Source organism: Trachymyrmex septentrionalis, unplaced genomic scaffold, assembly GCF_001594115.1.
Source record: "Trachymyrmex septentrionalis isolate Tsep2-gDNA-1 unplaced genomic scaffold, Tsep1.0 scaffold80, whole genome shotgun sequence".
Lineage (NCBI taxonomy): Eukaryota > Metazoa > Arthropoda > Insecta > Hymenoptera > Formicidae > Trachymyrmex > Trachymyrmex septentrionalis.
In genome coordinates this window covers 1,451,609-1,473,814 of record NW_017305988.1, presented here as the reverse complement: position 1 = coordinate 1,473,814, position 22,206 = coordinate 1,451,609, and the positions used below count along the sequence as shown (strand labels likewise).

The following is a 22,206-nucleotide window of genomic DNA, read 5'->3' as shown; positions in this document are numbered from 1 at the left end:
ACACACACACACACTTGCGTATTTAAACAATATTTAAAGTTAATATTTTTGTAATATTTTATTTTAAAATATGTAATATCTTATACATACATTTCTAATATTATAGTTATATAATGTATTCATATATTTACTAAAAAAGAAAATTTTATTTAAAAAAATTTTTGTACAGCTTATGATTTTATCCTTTTTGATTTTATCAACGTCACGCTTTTGACGGAAAAGCAGTTAAAGTAAAAATCTAAGTCAGAGAAAGATCAGAGAAATCTTGTTTTCTCTTAGATGAGATAAATTGATACCATAAAAAAATTTCTTAATTTTTCTTGTGTGCTCTTCTTTACATATTATATTGTTGTATTATATTGATATCATTTTTATTTAAACAAAAGTATGAGTCTCTTATGTTTTGACAAAACAAAAATTTGCAATTATAATTGATCGTTTAGTTACTGATTGCAGATAAACAAGAAAAAGTTTATTAGTAAAATGATCCGATTCACACTAACTATTATTCTAACAATGGGTAACACAGAGTCATAACATTCTTGTTGTTGGTATACTGTATCATCTGTATCTCTTGTTGGAAAAGTCGAAAGCATTTACTAACATTACATAAATATTAAATTTTTTAATTAAAAAATATAAATGTAATATAACAATACATATGTAGTAACAGTTTATACTATAGCTATATTGTTGAGTAAGAAATTATAATATTAGCATTAGTTATTATTATTATTTATGCATTATTGAAGAGGAATTCTTCTCCAATGATATGTTACCAACATACAAAATGTAAATTAAATTATTTATGCTTGTATTGATATACAATATTTCTAAATTCAGTTATTATACATATATTAATTAAATTAGATTTAATTAATAAAATAAATAAATATAGTATAAGTATATTATAATTATGTTAAGTTATTTTATATCGGTAAAATAGAATGCTATCAGAAATATTGATTGGGCATGGATACAACAGAATTTTACCAAAATGGAGTATATAAATTAATAAATTACAATATCTGCATATATGTTAAAGTTAATCTATCAGTATTAAATATATATACATATATCTATACATATGTATATAAATAAAATAAACTTATGATTTAATTTTGCTGTATAAGATTAAAATGAAATTTATAATACTGTTTTGATCTTAACTATTTTTATTAACTTTACTTTCTTATATTTTCATATATTTCAAAATTATTACATCATGACTTATTTAAAAATGTTTTCACAAAAATATATAAATTTAGAAAAAAAGAAAAATATATATTTAAATTAATTTTTCTATACTTATATATGTATACACATATGTATGTATATATAATATTATTTTTAAATAAAGACAATAAATTATTTAATTTTGCAATTAGAATATTGTAGTACATAGGAATATACATATATGTGATCTAAATGCATTTTTATTTGTAAAGAACAAAATAATATAATAAGTTGTACCAAATATAATATATATGTGAGATAATTTTTATAAAATATTAATATAGATATATCAAAGTAAATATATAAATAAATAATATAAACTAAATGCACTTACGCATCGAGTTTAAAATATGTTTAGACACTAGAGATATAAGTATAAATTAAACACAAATCTTTTATTTTTAATAAATATTACATAAAATTACTGTTCTACGCCAATGCTGCAACTGCAGATAGTAGGTAGTGTGTGGCAAACTCCACCCTTTGAGTAGTAGGCTTAACCAACAAAGGACCACCTCTCGTCACCATCATCCCCCACTTCTTTTCGACACAATTTGATTCATGATGGCTGCGTTCAACTTATATTGCCATCTTTCAGACATTCTGCGAACTATTATGATATTTGTGGACCGATATTAAAAGTAAAACCTTCAACAATTACCGACTACGTATTAGAAGAGTTTCAGAGGTAAACTGTTCAGTCATTTACCGTAGATGGCATAATTTCTAGAAACAGAAACAAATTATGATATCTGGCGATTTGGTGAAACTTTGTAAAATTGATTAAAATTGATATTATATATAAAAATACACATATAACATATTAAAGAGAAGTTATAATGATTTTTTTCTGCATCAGATGATTTACAAATACAATATATTATATTATATATAATAAAAGTAATAAATAAAAGAGCAAAACATTCCTTTTTTATTATTATACATTTCGATTTTCTGTCATTTCGTACGTCTGGTTAGCGTATATCTACAGTAGACCGTATTATAATAATTCCTCTCGACCTACTGTGTGTAGACGTCACATCGCATTTGCAGGTGTTATGGCGCACAACCTCGCTGTCTGTCTTACCTAACCGTTGAACTCCCATGGGTCCGGTATTTTGAAATATGTAACTGATATTGGTCAAAGAAAGACGATTCTTTCTTTATGAAACATGACATTGGCTAAATTCACAACGTGAAGATATCTATATATGATAAAATATTTTAAATAAACTTTTAAAATAAAGTAACAATTGCATGTAAATGTATTATAGAAACCATTTAATTATATATATTATAAAATTGATTATTTATAATCAATTAAATCATTGCAAGAGTATAATTGATAATCTTATTCTGATAATAAACATTCATAAGAAAGAGAGCTTGTGTTGACACATTGATAACTTGTGAATCAATACAGCGAGCTTCTCAGAAAAATAATGATGGAATAGACAGAGTTGTTTGCGGGTAGAACTTCCCGGTGCTATTCCTCAGTTTGGAAGCTGCTACCAAATCTCAGCCCGTCACTACCCGTGTGATTGATATCTGCCTTCCCCTTTTCTTCATCTGTACAATTCGCATCACGAAGAGGGAAAACTATTTCGTTTTTTTTTTTTTTTTTTTCGATCAGATTTTCACTCCGCTTGATCGTAAAGCGTTCAGTTATTTTTATTAAAAATAATTTATTTCAATTAGATATAAAGATGTTCATAGACGATATTGCTGTTTGTTTAAAAGGACATGGAAACTAACTGCAGTAACATTTGAATACGTTATATGATAACGTGACGAAATTGTTTCTGCGAATGTTTTATGCCGTTTCGTAAAACAGCATCGCGAAAACCAGCACGCTTCCAACCACCAATACCAGTTTCAGGTAGCGCAAGCAGCAATGTTGGCGGGTTAGGTGAGTAGGCGATGGAGTACCAGCCGAGTTCTGCGGCCGTCACGTCGGAGTGACGAGTGCCTTCCCTCCAACCTACGAAACCCATCCACCCGTCGGCCGCCCAACGTCACCCAATACCACCGCCGCCAACCACATACCCTCAGAGGGCTCTCCAGGTTCCCCGGTACCGCGGTGCACCCCCCTTTCACTCTTTGCTTCTCTTCGACCTCTCTTCCTTCAACTACGGCCGACTAGTAGTCGAGGAATTCGAGTTGCTATAAATCTCCCTTGACGGGCGCGATGCCAACATGGCGAGGAAGGGGCCAGGACATGGGTTGCGGGGAACTGCGAGAACGAAGAAGGGAGGTGGCGTAGATAGGAGGCGAGATGGGGATGCTAGAAAAGAGGGAAACGCGCTTCGCCATACCAGGAATTGTAATAGTTTTGCTAGAGGGGTTAACGCGATGTGCGAGAGCGCCCCCGCGAGAATAGAAAGAACCCGAAGATCGGACGATGTGGCTCTGTCTTGGTCCGTGCCATTTCCGGGCCAAAGGATATTTCTGCTTTTGTTAAGGTGTGTCACTCAAGATTCGCGTTATGCGCGAGGGACGAACCCTTCCGCCGCGGTTTGAAAATTGTAGAAGCAAAATTCTCATTGCTACTCGCAATCCATTATCTCACAGAAAACTATGAGAATGGTCATTAAATTGAATAAAATTAAAATAACTATCTGATTGCTTTGTGTAAAAATAGTCAATCGTCGTGAACAGCGCAGCTAATTATAATAAATCTATTATTATATATGCGTTATTAAAAACATATAAAGTTATAAAAATTGAGAGATGTAAAAAGCTTAATTAATTTTTTTTACATTTGTATCAAATAATACAATTTTAATACTTATTTAAAGAGGATATTATTAACGACTTAGTAAAATTACTTTTCCTAAAATGAGTTTTTAATCTTGAAGCAATAAAGGAAATAAGACACAAACAAATTACGATAAGAGAAACTGGAAGTAGACATTCTTAAGAAGCAATAAAAAGATTCAAAACTTTTCAGGTGTCGACTGCATCGTCGTCGCACGTGAACTATGAACTCGTCGGTGAGTTCATCAAGTAAGTTGGATTGAGGCAAGTCTTGTTTTCTTTGCCGCGATTTAGGAGCTCGATAAGACGCTCATGATTTGACTAGAGTTCTATATCTATCTTCTAATGATCAGTCGCGAATGGTGAGCACCTTTAATTTACCGATGTTACATCGATAAAGATGCTATCAGTTATGTATGCTAAGTAAAACTATATAAAGCTATATAAATTTCAGCTTTTTTTGAATTATTTATTATCCATTTGTGTTAGATCAAGCAAAGTAAAGATTATTTTTAATATATTTTCAATATGTAATATAGTATTCTTTTATGTATTTCTGTATAAACGTAAGTAGTTAAAAGAATGATCTGAAAAACGGAGAAAACAAATTCGAATTTTTACAAATGTGCGCTATTCGTTCCAAGAAAACTGATTTTCTAACAATAAAGATTCCTGTAACTCTTTTAAATGATTAATTTATAAAAAACCCTTTTGAATTTGTCATAGCTTTGCTAACAAGTATTCAATGTCTAGTAACGTCAAAAAGAATATATCCGTCTTAGTTTTCTTCTGACATGTCAGGGTCAACAGTTTTAGAAATGATATGTACCGAAGATCCGCTCTAATAAATCTTGAAGCCCTTCCTGTTGAGAAATATGTATTGCAGCTGTAACTGTAATAAAGTAAGTTGTTGAAATAGTTGTATTACTGATTTTATTTAAAATATATAACTGCATATTATTATTACGAATTTGTAATATTTTATAGAAAGTTTGTAACACAGAGTTATTAAAATTTATGTAGCATTTAAAAATATATAAAGACATGTTAGAGTATCAATGATCTACAAAATATGATGGCAAATTGAATTTTCAATGGAACTGTTATATCTGTCGATGAATGAAATGATGCATTTCTCAAAAGCAGTGTCTCGAGACTGCGAAAAGCATGCTCGGGAGCATAAATCAATTAAATTATAAATTACTATACAGAAGTTGAGCAAAACGACCACCTGTTGAGGATAGGACAAGGAAAGTAGGATGAAGGGATGAAGTGGGGTAGCTATCTCGTAAATTCCGTTGCTACTACCATCCTGCATCCGTGTATAGAAGTGCTTACTTCTTATTTTTGTGTTTTTTTTTTATTATAATCTGTCTCTAAAATACATATAATTTTCGTACGTTATATATTGTTAGTTTAATAAATATTTCTATATATGTAAATCCATTTGTCCAAATTTTGTGTGCAATATAAGTCAGGAAATTTAACTTTTAAAATAGGTGCAACAATAAATTATGCAATATGTTATGTTTTTAATTTATGTTATTTAAAGAAATAATATTTTTACATATTTATATTAAATTATCCTTGAAACTTTATTTTTATTAAATGTATTGTAAGTTTACTTATACAATTTTGCGATTATTAATCAAGGTTACTAATTTCATTATGTAATATATTTTATCCGTCTGATTATTTCTCTATACAAGGGGATAACGCTTAATAATTTTAATTATATTTTAATCACTAGCGATCATTGCAATCCACATCGTTTGCGAGAAAGTTGTTAATATTTCAACTCTTAAGCGGATTTGGTAGATAAGCGTATAATTGGGAATGCGAAGAAAGTAGTAGGTAGGGACATTGAGAGCTGCCAGGGATGATTAATTCTTGTCGGAAAGCGCTAGACCCTTTGGAACTCGGTTGTAGCGTCCCCGCCACCCCCGCCTTCCCCATTCCACCCTGGCCCTCCTCGCTCTTCATACAACCACCTCATTCCTCTCGCGCACTCAACCCTCTGAACCTCTCTTACCACCGGCAGACTTTCTCGTTTCGTTTGTTCTCCGCCCGTGTCATTCGTTATTACATCGTAGAAACTCGCAGATATTTGGAATTCCAAGTGACGTCTAAAGGGAGCCGGTGCTTTAACCGATAACTCGGTTTCTTACCTTAAAGAAAACTGTGTCCGACGCTGTTTTTGTTAATATTCTTACATGGATACTAGCATATTGAAACATTAATGTTGTGAAAAATTTAATCGTGATACTCGTCTTAATAATTCCTTTTTATTATAAAGAAACCTCCAACAGAGTGTGATGCTATCAATCCATCTTGTTATAATCGTGAAAATTTATAGTAAAATAATATAGAATTATGTAACGTAAATACTTCAATAAAAATTGTATGAATTGTAAGTAATAGTCAGGAGTGTAATATTACATATACATATTTATTAAAATAGACAATTCTGAAGTAATTGTAGAATCCGATTCATCTGAAATTCGGGCTCATCCGGTGGCCTTATCTTGCAAAGGCCAAGAAGCGCACGCGTCCGATATCGGTTGCATTTGCATAAGGCTATCGTCTTCCCTTTGTTGCGGACTCGCCTCCCACGTACGTGGCGAGGCTGTCACTCAGAGCTTCAGGACTCTCTTCAGTCTTCTCTCACATCAACCGCGGATCAGTACTCCTCTCTATCTCCCTCGGCATTTCTTCCTCCTTTCTTCTTTTTTCTCGATTTCAAACCTCCCCACAGCATACAGCAAGCACCTACACCCTGTCTTCGCTACCTTGCCTGCATTCCTGCATACTATTACATGGAGCTACGCTTACACATATTCTGCTTACTTGTTTCAAGTGAAACCATACCGGATACTCTATAGATTTCCGAAACGCAAAATATTTTACATTTTAATATTTTACATTATGTTATACCACAACGAGCATCAAGAGTTGACCACGACAGAGTATATAAATAATTTGTCGATATTTCAAAAAAAAAAAAAGCTATTTAAAATGTTAAAAAATTAATATTAATAATGCATATAAATAATTGTCTCATTTAGTCAATAAATTAATTAAATCTAGCAGTCGATTCGATAAAAACAATTTATAAATCAATATATGGTTCATGCTCTTCTATTTTATTCTTTTGAAATCTTGTATTTTATTGATATTTTAGCTCGCAATATTTCCTATTAACAATAATAAAATCTTAAAAATTACTATTCCTCTTAACTCGACAATCCAAAACTTTATATCTTCAAATTCGATGGTCTGTACAGCTCGACTATTTATCCGTTTTATCTTATATTTGCCGTCATGCCAATATCAGAGAGAATGTAGTGGGTGTCAAGATGGAAATCTTGATATCGCAGCGCGATAGTCGGCCAAAACATTTCGGGCGGTCACGAACGGACAGCGAAGGCAAAACGTATAAAACGCGAAGACAGCGATCCCGAGGCTCAGGGTGTTTCACTAGCGCGATACTCTGCACTCTTCGAATAGCTCTCTTCTTGCTCACGAGTGCGGAGGTCTTCCAAGTTCCACCGAGCCGCCTAACTGGGGATGGGATGGAACGTACTTGGTGGATACGGGACAGGAATGGTAGCCACATTAATAAAACATTAAGGTTTTGTAGACGATGTATCGATGTAGTGTTTATATTATCTTCTTTGATGTCGACATGTGAATTGGACAGATTTGTTATTCAGACTCCGTACGTAAAAGTGCTGAAGTCTTGCTCTGCTCCGTTTGTGGACAGGGCGGGTATCGACAACTCGGACATCGATGGACGGACGAACAAACAGACGGAACGAACGAACGTGAGCGCAGATGGATAAACGTGAACGGCCTGTTTCAAGTTTGCGCTGGGTCCCTACCCTCCCTGTCAGACAGCCAGTAACATAGAAGAGGAGTCTTACCCGTAGTACGCAGATAACTCACTGCTTACTTGGTCTGTCGGCGTATACAATATTTTCAAAATCATTTTCTCAATCATCGATTTACTTATTTTCCTATTTTCTCGAAATACATAACATTGAGAAGGGATATATCGTAACGGGACGTTGAACGAATTCTTATTAAAAAAAAAAAAAAAAAAAAAAAGAAGAAAGTCAAAATGCATTTATCAGAATCGACAACGCAAAAGGAGGACCTTCAACGACAAAGTCGGTTGTTTTTGCAAATGATAAATTTATAAGCAATGAAGTTTCTTTACGACTTCCTCCGACTTCGTTTTTCGTTGCTAAACGTTTCTATGTCGAATTACATCCGACATGATTGCTCGATAAATCCCACACCTTGAACAAGACTTAATTTCACAATAGGCGACCTACGCGCACTCATTTCTCGGAGCCGCGTGGTATCGACATTCTTCGCGATGTCGTGCTCGGGGCTCCGCGGTCCCCCCCCCCTCCCCGCCCCTCTACGCGCCACACGGTACTGTGATCCCGAACCTTGACTCTTCATTAATCACCCCGTGGTATCAATGACTGACTGAGTGACTGACGGCAGGCGAGAGGTATTATATACCTACGGTGTTCGCGCGAAAGCTGATGCTCGTCGTGGGGATCTTTCTCGTCTCTGATAGACTGACGAGAGAGCCTTGTCTGAAAACTTTTCTGTGCTTTCTCCTTTCCATTTCACATATAGCTTAATAGCTTATTCGAGAAAGTTACATTTTCTTGTCAATTTTCTTTCACACAAACTCTCAGTGCTAAACAGTATAACGCAGCGTTAATCGAATAAAGACGAGATTTGCTTTAATGCAATACATCGTTGAAATTTGCCGCTGTACGCAATTATGTGCACGAGCAGGGATAAGCGAGTTAATTATCGTGATGTCGAAGTACATTCAACTTAGGAATTCTAGAGAGTCCGTACTTATACTTTCTGATATAGAAGAGCAGTCTGATTTAATCGAGAGGTCACGACCTTACGGTAGGCTGGCGCCATAGCGCCTCTTTATACCAGTATTCCGTTACGTACTATACACCGAAAGTCACGGTTACCTTGCCGCACAGTCCCTAACAAAGGTGCACCTACGAAGCCAATCGAATACGCGTCGTCATCGTCGGTAGCTTAGACGATCTTAGTCGTTTGAGTGAGTCTTGTGACGGATCGTGACTTGCGTTAAGACTTGTTTCTTCTCTTGTTTTCTTGTTATATGACTCCTGTCCGCTTCGGTAGTTTTTGAGGGTGTGACTTTGCTTTATCACACACGCGACTCTCTGCTGCCGATACGCGATTCTTATCGGCAATCCTTTCCAGACTGAATAAAATGTGAACAAGCTGTCCGTGATCGACAGCGTGGATACACTTACGAATGTCAGCTGGATAATTAAATTTTGCGATTAAATCCCCCGAGGCTAATTAATTTTATACATAATTAATGTGATTTGAGGTCAGCGCCATTAATTAAAATTTGACTAATAATGTAGTTTTCCGCGGACGGTTTAATTTAGTACACATTTGCCTAATTAAAATAATGAAATGCGTTATTAAGTTAAAGAGAAATTTGTATCGCGGTTAGATAACCTCGCATGGTTATCACGCGCCGCAGTTCTTCAACATGAACGTTATCATGTTTCACGTTTGAGCAATAAAGCGCACGCGTTAAAGTATTGTATCAGCAATTATAAACATAATAATTATTGCGGCGCGTCGTAATTATAAATGTGTAGCATTGTCGGTCCGCTTCTCTTTGTTACCAGTTAGTGTAACGTACTATTTAACTAATTTGTAAAATAATTATATATTTAATATTTTTACACACCTTGTATTGAGAGCGTTATGAAAATCGATGATCAATTCTTTTGGTCTTAGAGGTTCCAAAAAAGAAATGTACGTCAATGATTTCTGTACGTCATACCATTTAATAATTACAATTTAAATTATATTTAATTATACGGATCTTACACGTACGGTGCTCTAGATTACGTAGATGTAATAAGTAAATATTTTTAGTTAGACTATTTTACGTATATTACATGGAATGAAATAACATTTGAGTGACGCTACGCGAACGTAATACTTGAGCTTAATTTAACTTGGAGAGAACGCACATCTTTGCACCTGACGAATAAATAGTAAATATCTGCAATTTCCATTTCGTCTCTTACTTCGCCAAACTGCGGGTACAGACTACGAACGACTCTGAATCGATTTTTGATAAGCATTGAGATAGCACGGCTACGTATCCCGCAATCTCGTGTAAAAGAGTAATGCAAATCTTGCATTATTTGTGCACATCATTCATAGGTACGGGACGTGTTGTACGACACGCGGCGTAAATAACAAAAAAAATAATAATAACGAAACAAATAAAATACAATATTAACACTCGACCAAATCATAAGCAACAGACTCACTCTCAATACAATAATAAAGATAATATCAAGAATTTCAATAATGATAATGATAATAATAATATTATTAATAATAATATAATAATGCTCACTATGCTTTATTTAAATATCCATATAACGTACCAGGCGATAACGAAGAAAAAAGATTTTCTACGTTCTTCTTGACAGCATTCTTGTGAAGAAATAAAAAATTTTTTGTACAATCTCTAAACGACGGTTCCGAAATTATTTTACTTATTTTAAATGAATTGAAAAATAAATGCAAAATATTTTCTAATCGTGTGAATAGTTTCTTATAATATTAATGTAACTTATCAATTTATATGGACAAAAGGGAGGTCTTCTTTCGTTAACGCCTCGTACAATAATAACGTCTCGTTCGAGATATCGCATTATATATTTAATTAAATTATGTACAATTCAATGTGCTAGCCTAGCTAGAAAGTCTCTTCTTTATTTGTTTCTTCTCTCGCTTGTACCGCTTAGAATCTCGAACAACATACACACATACTAAATTCCCTGTATTCTTCCGAATTTGCATCGCGTAACGCGCGGTTATGACAATTCAATAAGCATTAGAGCGACTGCTTTTCCTCTCTGTTGTATCACAAGATAATCAATTACTCGAGTACTAGCTAATTAGTTTACACATTTGCGCTCACTTCCCGGTTAACTAGTCGATACCAATTTTATTTCTTAGATCTTTCTTATTAAATCATACGGGGTAATACGTTTCTCTTGTTACACTCAACCACACATTTACGTATATCCTGTGCCGATAAATACGCGTAATCAGGCAGCACGTGCATGCAATTTTGCGTTAGATATTCAGCGCTACATGCACATACATTGCACCATCGAAGTCAGACGTAGACGTACTCACAATGCATCCGGGGTCACTTATCCCATTCGACCGCATGAAACATTTCCTTTTTATTTTTTATTTAATAGCTCGGACTTTTTAAAACTATGGTTATGGAAACTAATAAGTTCCTATGTGGATTAAAGTTACTATAGTCGATGCGCGAGAAACAATAGTAGTTCATTTGTTCATGTATCAATCATCGCGATAAAATGCTTGATGCGGTAAGATAAAATGAATAGTAATTTCCACGCGAGATTTCCCTACGTATCGACAATATAGGAACAACGTGGCTGCTCCAGGGAGACATTGGTTATATTATGCTGCAAATTATGTACAAAAGGATGCAGGGTCGTAGCTGTCCACCGTTTCATTAATAATATTCTAGAATAAAACAAAATGTAAATCGTATGATACGAATATACATTAATTTTCAAGAAAAAAGATTTATCATTTTAGGATATACTTTTAGCCCTTCGTAATGATAAAGAACAAAAAAAGGTATGTGAAGAGGAGATAAAAATGTATTGAGGCATTTGATATGAAAAATATTATAATATTATATATATATATATAATTTTATTTATATTATAATATTATAATATTATAAATATTAGAAATATATACGGATGTGTAAAAATTTTTTTAGTTACGATTATTTCTCTGTAGGTATCAACCACAATAATCGTACTATTTTAATCACATGCAAATTATGCTGTACGAATATCTTGGTGTTATTCTATTAATTCTTATTTTCTAAGAATATTTCATAAAGCCTGCATAATTTATACGCAATCAACATGGATTTCTAATTTTCTTCTCCCTTCAAGACCAGTGAAGAATAATTTAAGTATTAGTAATCTTACGAACTATGATACAGAGATTTTTTTTTTTGAACGTGAAAATATGTTTCTTTTAATGTTAAACTTTGAGTTCTTTGCAAGCCTTTCTTCTATGAATACGTTCGGAAAAAGTCCGAAAATAAGTGAATGACGCATAGAAGAAGTAACAATAAATAAATACACAAGCACATACTCCAATCCTATTTTTAATCAACCAGTCGACCGATTTCACGTGAAACAGTGTGCAGCCAAGACAAGATTAATTAATTCGTTATTTAACAAATTAATTACTTAGGTCGTTGATTTCTACATCTTAAACTAGAGATTCGGTTTTATCTCACCCGCTGAGGTGGCCTCTCATCCGCACTGTTAGCATCATTATTAATATCTTATTATTAATAATCACGTGCATGAGAGTCCCTCGGAGCGCGTCCAGTCTATTAAATCGGGCGCACGGCGCTATATATGCAGAAAATTTTGGCTTTTCTTCAACTTCGAAGTCGTGCAGTGACAGTACTTGCGTATCCGCAGATCGAAAGCGAGCGAGAACGAATTGTTTCCGCTCAGCTTCAGGAAGGAAAGAACTTTTCTCTTTCGTGCTTCTCGACGAAGCTCTTCTTCCGACAGTCAAACCAACGAATGTTATGCACAAACCAACAGCAAACGCGTAAATAATTTAAGTACGTAATTGACCTGCGAAAGAAGGATACGATCTCTCGCTCCTCCCAGGCGGCAATCCAACCATCGGCATTGCGGAATCAGCGGAACGCACCATGTGTCCTACTGGAAGTGAAGTCCCTCCCCCCCTCGACCCCGCCAAGTCACAAAGTGTGACAGCGTCGTGACGTAGCGCGCGGGGTCCAAGGCGGAAAAAGCCCTTTAGAAGTTCTGCTCGCCGTACATCCCGGGGAACCGGACAGCGTGTGCTCCGAGCTCGGCGGGCGAGAACTCGTCCTATGTGGCCAAGTGAGCGAACTGGCCGGGGTGGGGCGCGAACTGGTAAGGGTGCCCGTACGGCGACATGTGGTACGGCACGATGTTCATGCTCGCCATCTTGTGCTCCTTCTTCCACTTCATACGCCGATTCTGGAACCAGATCTTTATCTGACGTTCCGTGAGACAGAGAGCATGCGCGATCTCGATGCGACGCCGCCTTGTCAGGTAGCGATTGAAGTGAAACTCTTTCTCCAGCTCCAGCGTCTGGTACCTGGTGTAGGAGGTCCTTTGTCGTTTCGTCTCACCGTTCGCGTTCACCGTGCCTAGAAACCAAGAGTTTTCATCATTTCACCGAGAAGAATGTGCAAACGTAGACATATCGTCTTTATAGATAAATGTAATCTTTGTAGAAAGAAACTGCCCCAAACTGATAAAGACAAATCGTTACATTCATTTCTCGCAAACGCGTGTCAAATGTATCTTTAAATAATACTTGATATGTACAAAGTGTAATGTTTGAGATAAATCATGTTTTTTTAAACCGTGGATCTTATCGGACAGACCGCGAGTGGAAAAGTGCGAAAGAGATTGAATAAAAAGCACAGGCGATGCGTATATGTTACTAAAGGTCCAAGCGCGTGCAACGCGTGACGACCTCGTTAATTATTTCAACGAGTTGCGGTTAATGCCTGCGCCAGTGCTACTAGATTGCGAGCTGGTCAACTTGGCAGCTGTTTTACCTATTTGCTTTGCACGCCTCGGCCATAAATAATTTTGCAACGCTATTATTACGATACTCCGCCTGTTACACCTCTGAAACCTTACCTCTGCAAAAATTACCTTTGACTACACCGAACAACGCCAGAAATGAGTTTTGACTTAGTCTCAATGTCACTTACTGTTAGTATATGATATAATCGCCGCATGAATCTTCATTATATATATCGATACAATCTTAATTTGATATAATTTTATATCGTTGTGTAGATTATTTTTAAATCTGAGATGGTAATTTAACATAATTACGTAACATATTTCGTCAAATATACAAAAACACATTATCATTCTAAAAATTAAAAAATAAGCTAGTAAATATATCTTATGTGAGTATATCGCAATAACGTGAGAAATAACGTTTTTCTTAAATTTTATTGATGCAAATGGTCCTTCATTGCATTCTAATCTTATTTTTAGAAATATTTGTATAATTTCCGTATAGCATTCGTATCATATTTCGATGTAGTCATACTAATAATTTCTACCCTTCTTTCGCAGCACTAGGCTTCGGTTCGTTGTTTTAGCAGGTGTTGTACGCGTGCAAAGGTGCCATTTGTTCGTACGTTTTCAGGTTCATTGTGAGCATGGGTCATTGCGGATATTAAAGAGCCAGCTCATTTACAGCTATAATAGATAGCTATTAATAGCGTGAAACAAGAGGAAGAAATTGACGAAAATAGCCCAAGTAAAAAGACGTAACTAAATAGGAAGTAGTAATAATCACGGAATAAATAAATCATTTAAATCTGCCGACTCGTCCTTGTTTATGCACAAGAGAAGAAAATGCAATAAAATGTATGATAAGTCGAAGAAGAAGAGAAAAAGAAAAAGAACGAGAACACGAATTAAGAATGTTCTCGCATATACGAATAAATATTTCCCATTGTTGTCCGAAAGTAGCTCTTTTGCATGTGTCATTATCCCGTATTTCGAGCGTTTACGCATAACATTGATAACAGTACGTTTAAAGATTCGTTCCACAGCTCTGAACAGCACGAGCTGGGCACTTTCACGAGAGTGAAAAGCGTTTTCGCAGAGGACGGCCAACCAGCGAGCGTTGAACAACGAAGCTCCTACCGGGCTTAATGACAGGACCCTTCGTCCGGTGTTATCGCTTTCCTCCCGATGTAACACGTCGCTGGGTCGTGTGGCCTGACTTTTTAATAAATAGTGTTCTGGTTGTCTGGACACGAACTCGTTCGCTCTGCATATCGTTTATCCAGCGCACATACCCGTTTTGTAACAGACAAACGGAATTTCTTTTTCGGTCACTCGCATTATTATATAGAATACTCCTGTTCGCTAACTAAAAATAATCTACCAATGACAAAAATTCTGCTAAACTTTCAGTTTCTTTACTTTTTTTTTTAATTTTTTAATTAATTCTCATATTTTTCATTAACTAAATTAATTTATCACGCGCTTATCGAAATTCATGAATTTCTTTTTATTGTCTCATTATACATATATTTGCATTCCGGTAACCTTTTCAACATAACCACATATATCTCTTTCTCTTTCTTTTGCTTTGTTAAATAAAATTATAAAATATGAAACTGTAAGAAAATAAAAGTTTTTTAAAACATGCTTCTCCATCTTTTCTGGTGATAAATTGTACTATTGGTATCTTGCCGATATTCATACAATATACATTGATATGTAAAGGAATGTACTCGGTGAAGGCTAGTGAGAAAGCTCTCAACGATGCTCATACACGATTGAAATATGTTTTCTTAGGCGCGCCATGTTAATTCCAACTAATACCACAAGAGAGATCTCGATACGCTCACAACGCTTTGCTTGATGTCTATAACAGGTTCGGAGTTTTTATCATCCCTAAAGAACATGCGCAGGAGTAATCATAGTCAATGAAAGTAATCTCACAATGATATAATTGTATGTATGTGTGTGTGTGTGTGTGTGTTGTGTGTGTTAAATTATTGAATATTATTTTATCTTTGATGTACTTGTGATTTATTATTTTTAGTGATATCTTTTGATGCATTAAAGTACCGCGGTAATCGCTGACCCGATTAAATTTCACGCATGTCAGGCACACCTGTTTAATTAGCATTTAGATTCTATCTGGCGCGATCTCAGTAGTTATTCTCGCACTATAAATTCTAAAGCATCGAGGGGAGTACAAGCCAATATGTTATTGTAACTTGAATTTCCGTAATCATACGCATGACTTGCGTTATATATCTCTCAGTAATAAATTTCGTAATCGCATTGAATCTTAAACAGATGCAATGGGAGCACTTCGCACATTCATTTGTCAATTCATTCCCTGTGAGGACGCGGAAGATTCTCTTTTATAATTTCAAAATTTTACTTTCTTCGAAAAATAATTGATCGGAAAAACAAGGTACAATTATTACAAACGTATTACTTACATAAGCAAAAGAGTAAGCAATGAATTATGTAGAAAATTGATTAAGCAACATTATTCATATATATTTATTTCGAAACCTTATAAAATTATCTGGTTAGCGAAAATTATTTATGTTGTTAGCCAATCAATAACACTATGTCACTCATAGTGTTTGCTGCAGTATAATTATGCGTTATAATTATCAATCAATAATAATTAAATCGCTTTTTTAAATATGCAAATTTATGTATAATAAACTAGAAGAAAAAATACATAGAAAGATATATTGTTATTTATTTTTTGTGTTCACTTATAAACGTTTTATCTAATAATTACTTAACGTTTTAATCCAAACAGTAGAGAAGTCACCGTTGCTATAATGTAGTGAAACGTAGATTTTTTTACAAGTTCTCCGTAAATTTGGTTTGGTTAAAAGCGGACAAATCAGAAGATTCTGATTATATCAATCAAAATTCCGGTAATCTACACTAGAATTTTAGTAAATTTAATCAGAAAATTCTTCTTGAGATAATCTCTGTCTGATTGATGAATTCTGATTGATTTAATCAGAATCTTCCAGTTTGTTCATTTTCAATCAAACCACTTTTCTCAATATATATAACGGTGATTAAGTTAACTCGGTACACGATTTCTCGAGTTTCTCATCGAGACGCACAAGCTTTAACGAACGGATAAAGATTGAAATAAAAACGTTTAGCATGTCTATCACGCAATGAGAGATGTTCGGGCCGAAGAGGTGCGCATAGCTGTCGTCGTTGTAAGACTGAGGCGGGCTAAGCGCAGGGCCATGTCGTGTCACCCATCTCGATGTCACCTCGTGTCGTCTAGCCTTTTCGTGCCTCGCTCTTAATAGAACGCGGAGTGCGCGTGTATTTGCACCGAACTCTGTACGAAACGTGTCACCGACTGCCAGTCTGACGACTGCTCTGTCTGCTTGACTGACAGATCGGCTGGTTAAGGATGAATAACACGTGACTGGGATAAAATCCCGCGCGACTCCATAGCGTGTTCTCGGTATGCCTGATTTTGATCTTAGTTTTTAATACACACTCTGACTTGAGCTCTCCTTTGTTGTGACTCCTTCGGTTTCTTGCAGAACGCATAAGTTTTATTACATACGTTAAATGTATATCTTTTTTACAATAGCTATACATGATGGAAAAAAAATGTGCAGGAAAAAGTTTTTGTTAATTAAAGCGTAAACACTATTGAAAATATATAATTATTATTAAATATTTGGAAATTGTGTATATATATATATATATAAATTATTAAATATGTATATATTTAAAAAAATTAAGATGTATATAAGATTATCATAAATTTAAAAGTTTTATTTTTATAATAATTAGATTTAATCAGAAAAATTGATATTGATATACTTAACTAGTAATATTCTGTTATAATTATAAAAGGATACAATTATTATTAAGTATAATTATAATTAAAAAATATAAAAAGGAAATATTATATTTTTTTGCAAGTAAGTATTAATTGAAGTATATAGTGTATACACACAGAAGAAATTTTGTTCAAAATATATTAATAATAACATTTTACATTCGAAATTTTACATTTAGAATGTCTAAACTATTATTTTATATATAATTCGAATAAAGAAATATACTGTTTAATTTTATTGCTTGTTTGCTTGCCTGTAAAATAGAATATGGGATATCGAATACTTTGCCAATTGTGCAGATCAGAAGTATTACGTATCACTATTCATAGATAGATTGTAGATTAGGTGCTGAGAAAAAAATCAAAATATCTCGCGATCGCAGCCACGTTGTATGGTGCATTCCGCGAGTGCGAGTAGATAGGTATGCGATGTGCATTTGTATACACGTATAGGTATAAGTTCAGTATGTCGGTCGGGAGCAAGTTCCACGAAAGTATATATAGAACTCTTGTACTACCCCCAACCCCCAGCATATATCTGAATGGTTATCTGATACGAGAGCTCAAGTACGGCCGTATCAATTCTTTCCATCTCTACAATCGATTTAAGAATCCAAAGAAACCAATAAAAATCTATAAGTTTCGCGACGTAATGAACAGCGAGAATTGTTTTAAATCTCGTTACCATTTGGATATATCAAACGCCAATTGCTCACGGTGTTAATGAATCATGTTTAAGTGATTTTAATCACGTGCAAGTTCGATTACCTATGCCTTATTTTTTTGTAGTCTCTAAATTTTTATAGTGAAGCACTTATATATACGTACATGTAGGAGCATTTGAACAAAAAATCTCTAAAGTTTTGAAAAAAATGTTCCGTGTTTGCCATACCACTGCTTTTTCAAGATTGTATACTGAACCTGATCAGAAGTAGTATTTATGTAATCGTTACTCTATGAAAAAATCCATGCAAGAAATGGAATGCTTTTTAAAAACTTTTCAAATTCTTCGAAGTTCATTTAAACGAAAGCATTAATTGCATAATAGAAATAAGATAATTTCATTTACAATGCAAATGCTGTTGTGAAGCGGACGATCTTCAAAATTATAATATTCAACACCTTGTTCAAACAGTGCATCGGCACTACTGACAAAAGAAAATGAGAAGTTCATAAATAACCCGAGCAGTTCACCGCGGCTATTATGCAATTACGATTGCATCTCTATAGCATAGGTGGTCTAAGGCTTCAAGATCTCTTGTTCGACCGTACAAGATAGTGTCCCCTTAAAAGTTGTCACTGTTTCAGCTGAGACATTCAGCTAGTGGTATCGCGTGGCTGGCATATCCCGTCTTCGTTTTCTGCTCTCTGTCCGAGTTCTACGTTACTAATGACAGGCTTGTAGTCAGTGTTCTCTTTAATTCGTTTTTTATTCTACGAATTCTTCAGAATAACGAGAAGAAGAAAAAAGTTATCATTTGTATTCACATTATACATATATTTTCAAAACTTAATATAACTTTAATAATTTCAAGATGTTTATCACGGTATAAGTTTTGTTGCGACAATGTTATTTATCTGTTTTAATCAATTATACGCACAATTTTCTTTCTAAAATAATCCCTCGTTCTCCGTATAAGAATCATGTAAAGAAAAGAAGTAGATGTGTTAAGAAAAAAAAAATTGTATTACAATCGCACGTGTACCGACAGATAATTATTTAATGTAAAATACAAAGGCTACGATATTTTGACTTTGCAATAATTTGTTTCACAATATTCTTATATCCTAGAACATAGATTGGTACTAATTTGTATACAAGTTAAAGACTTTAGTCATACGTAAGGCCCACCGATGTCAGGGCAATGATAGGAGATTATCCGATACGCACGCCTCCGTCTGGCTCACCGCCAGTATGAATAGCCAGTGGCGCTCATGAATTTTCGTTGAAACGTTGCGTCGAGGCTAGCGATATATAGCAAACGTAATCCACGCACAATTTAAATTTATCTACAGGCGGCTCCGCGCGTTTCGCCAGTCAGCCTCCGTTCGGAGCTGATTTGTGACCTATCCGTACTTGCGCAGCTGACGACCAATCGCAGGCCGAAGATCGGCCTTCCTCGAGCGAAATCAACAGCGGTCCAACATTCCACGACGAGGAAGGTGGCCGAGAACGATGTTGGATGATCGTGAGCTGATCGGGCTTCTAGGTGTCTACGGTCCACCTGTTACCAAACGTTCGGACACTGAGACCTGTGTCACCTCGAGCTCAGACCGGAATCCGCGGGATCTATTTCGATCGGTATACAGCTGACACGCTCGGACCACACCGCGGGAAGTTACTGGTTATAAATCTCCGGAGGTATATACATGAAGCGCTAGTCGCTCTTTCAAAAGAATCTATTAATTCCTAGTCTACTTGTAGAGCATGGAAATCCTTTTATTGGCAACTGTTACGCTCAATCATAACTCAGAGGAGGATTTCCTCCACTACGTTAATGAGGGTGTCACGTGTTTGTTATTTTTACGTGACATTTTATAACCGTTGCTAAAATTAAAAGATAGACACGCGATATAAGTAGGTCGAGCTGACGTATTCTGTCACGAAGAATGGCGGATGATAGAACTGGAAAGAATTCTTTTACAGCGGAAAATTTATTTACAAAAAGAGAGAGAGAGAGAGAGAGATGCGATATTCGAATTGGGTCAACGACGCTTTCTACCAGACGCATCCATGTGTGCATTGGACAGTTATAAATAGATTCAAAAACTATTGCTTTTCAATTCAAATGGGAGTAGCAAGTGGTTTTCAAGGGCTGGATTCAGTTAGAAGAGATGCCTGGAAACGAGGTGACGAAAGAACGAAGGGTGCGAAAATGGAGGAGGAAGGGGGATGCAGAAAAGGGGAGAAAGAGAGTGGCAGCCTTGCTGAAGCTTTTATGCCGAAGTTTGCGCAGCGGACGTTCCGCGGATCATTTGTTATCTTCCACGAGAAAGCTCTCTGACGCAAATAGGTTTGTTTCTGGCCGCTTTAAACGCTTCACAATAATCCGCGCGGACTCAAATTCAATTAACGCCTCGTCGTCCCCACCGTCGCCTGCACGTCTACCTTCCTTCCTTCATTTTGCACTTTGTACTCGCTGACAGCATACAAAAGCCAGTACAGTCTTTCTTTCGTCTCTTTTATACATGGCGCATGAACCATGAGAATATTGAGGTACGTGCTCTGAAGTCCTGATGACCTTGAACTCCGGTTATGTCCTGCCGAATGCGAAACAGTGAATATCCGTTGCCCGAAGATGCTACGCGAAGCATCGCGTTGCGTGCGCAAGGCGTTCGACCGGTTTCAATATTATATGCGAGGAACAGTCGAAAGTATGCTGATCCCTATCGCTTTTCGATAAATCTTTCGTAGCGAAGCGTGTGCCTCGCTAAACCGTCGTTCGACTAAAATTAGCCTCTCCTCTTTTACACTAGGTCATCTCTCCGTGGGATTGATAGAACCGAGAATAACATATTATCCATTCTCTCACCGCTCATGGAATTGAATTCGCGCGTGTATATCGTTTGTATCATGTATGTGTGCGTGCGCGCGCGCACGAGCCCAGTCGCGCAAGAAACTGTCGTCTCTCCGAGGGGTTACTTTATACGCAACCGAATGAAAGAGAGGCACAAGACGTGATCGCGCGCGTATATATCGGAGGAGGAACGCCGAAGGGCCCGGAGTACTCGGATTGAGGAAGAATAGGGATAGAGGCTGCGCGTCTCCATCCATCAGACGGCGGTCCGACCGCCGCGTCCGACACACGCGACTCAAACCTACCGACAACCTTCCGAATGCATTATCTTCCTTCGAGGGTACACACACACACACACACACACACACACACACACACACACATCGTTTGGACCCGATGGTCCTCCTCTTGTCCGATTTTGGATAATCTCCCACGCACATTGTTCCATCTTAGCGCGTTTTCGCGATACCATCGTCGTCTCTCATAACCAATGCTCTAAAACACCAAAAGCGAATTCCTCAAAATCAAAGGACGTACAACGTTTGATTAAGGACAATTAAAAGAGATGAGAACTCCACCAATCCTACTCCAGCGTGGGCCAATAAAAGAACGAAGTTTCATCTCACGAACACTGATGGGCCCCAGAGAGAGAATCCAACAATAGCCCGTTTTAGAGACTCTTAAACTGTTAATTGACAATAATCATGAGCAGAAATATACCGCTATTAGCGTGCGAAGTAGGCATCGGCGTTCCATAAATGCCCGTATGGCCATTCGGACACATATGTACACGTGTGTGTCCGCGACGTGCATGTATTGGACCGCGTAGAACGTTCTGCCGCTGAGAAAATTAATGACTTACCTTCAGCGGGAACAATACAGTCAGCTGCGACTCTCTACGCGCGTCTCTGAGTACAGTGCGTCGCGGTGATGCGAGCTGCCTAAGGTCGAACAAAACCACACAGGCGTGCGAAGCCATATATACGCGTGTACGTGTCCGCACATATACATTTGGTGCGTGTCACCTATGCGAATTGATTTATTCCCATTCGAGAGCTAGGAGAAAATGCAAATGCGTAATTTTCATTCGACGGGCTCGCGCATTTATAATCTT

The 22,206-nt window shown here is 36.1% G+C and overlaps 1 protein-coding gene across 2 annotated transcripts in view; it reads right to left on the bottom strand.

Annotated features, from left to right (window-relative positions):
- Window positions 1-11,955: 11,955 nt before the first annotated feature.
- The window catches only part of LOC108754794 (homeotic protein Sex combs reduced), a 21,178-nt gene continuing 10,927 nt past the window's right edge, over window positions 11,956-22,206 (bottom strand). For both annotated transcript variants that reach the window (XM_018497392.1, XM_018497391.1), the window contains one exon: window positions 11,956-13,324. In XM_018497392.1, the coding sequence (XP_018352894.1) occupies window positions 13,020-13,324 (305 nt within the window). In that variant the 3' untranslated portion in view covers window positions 11,956-13,019. The remainder of the gene's footprint in view (window positions 13,325-22,206) is intronic.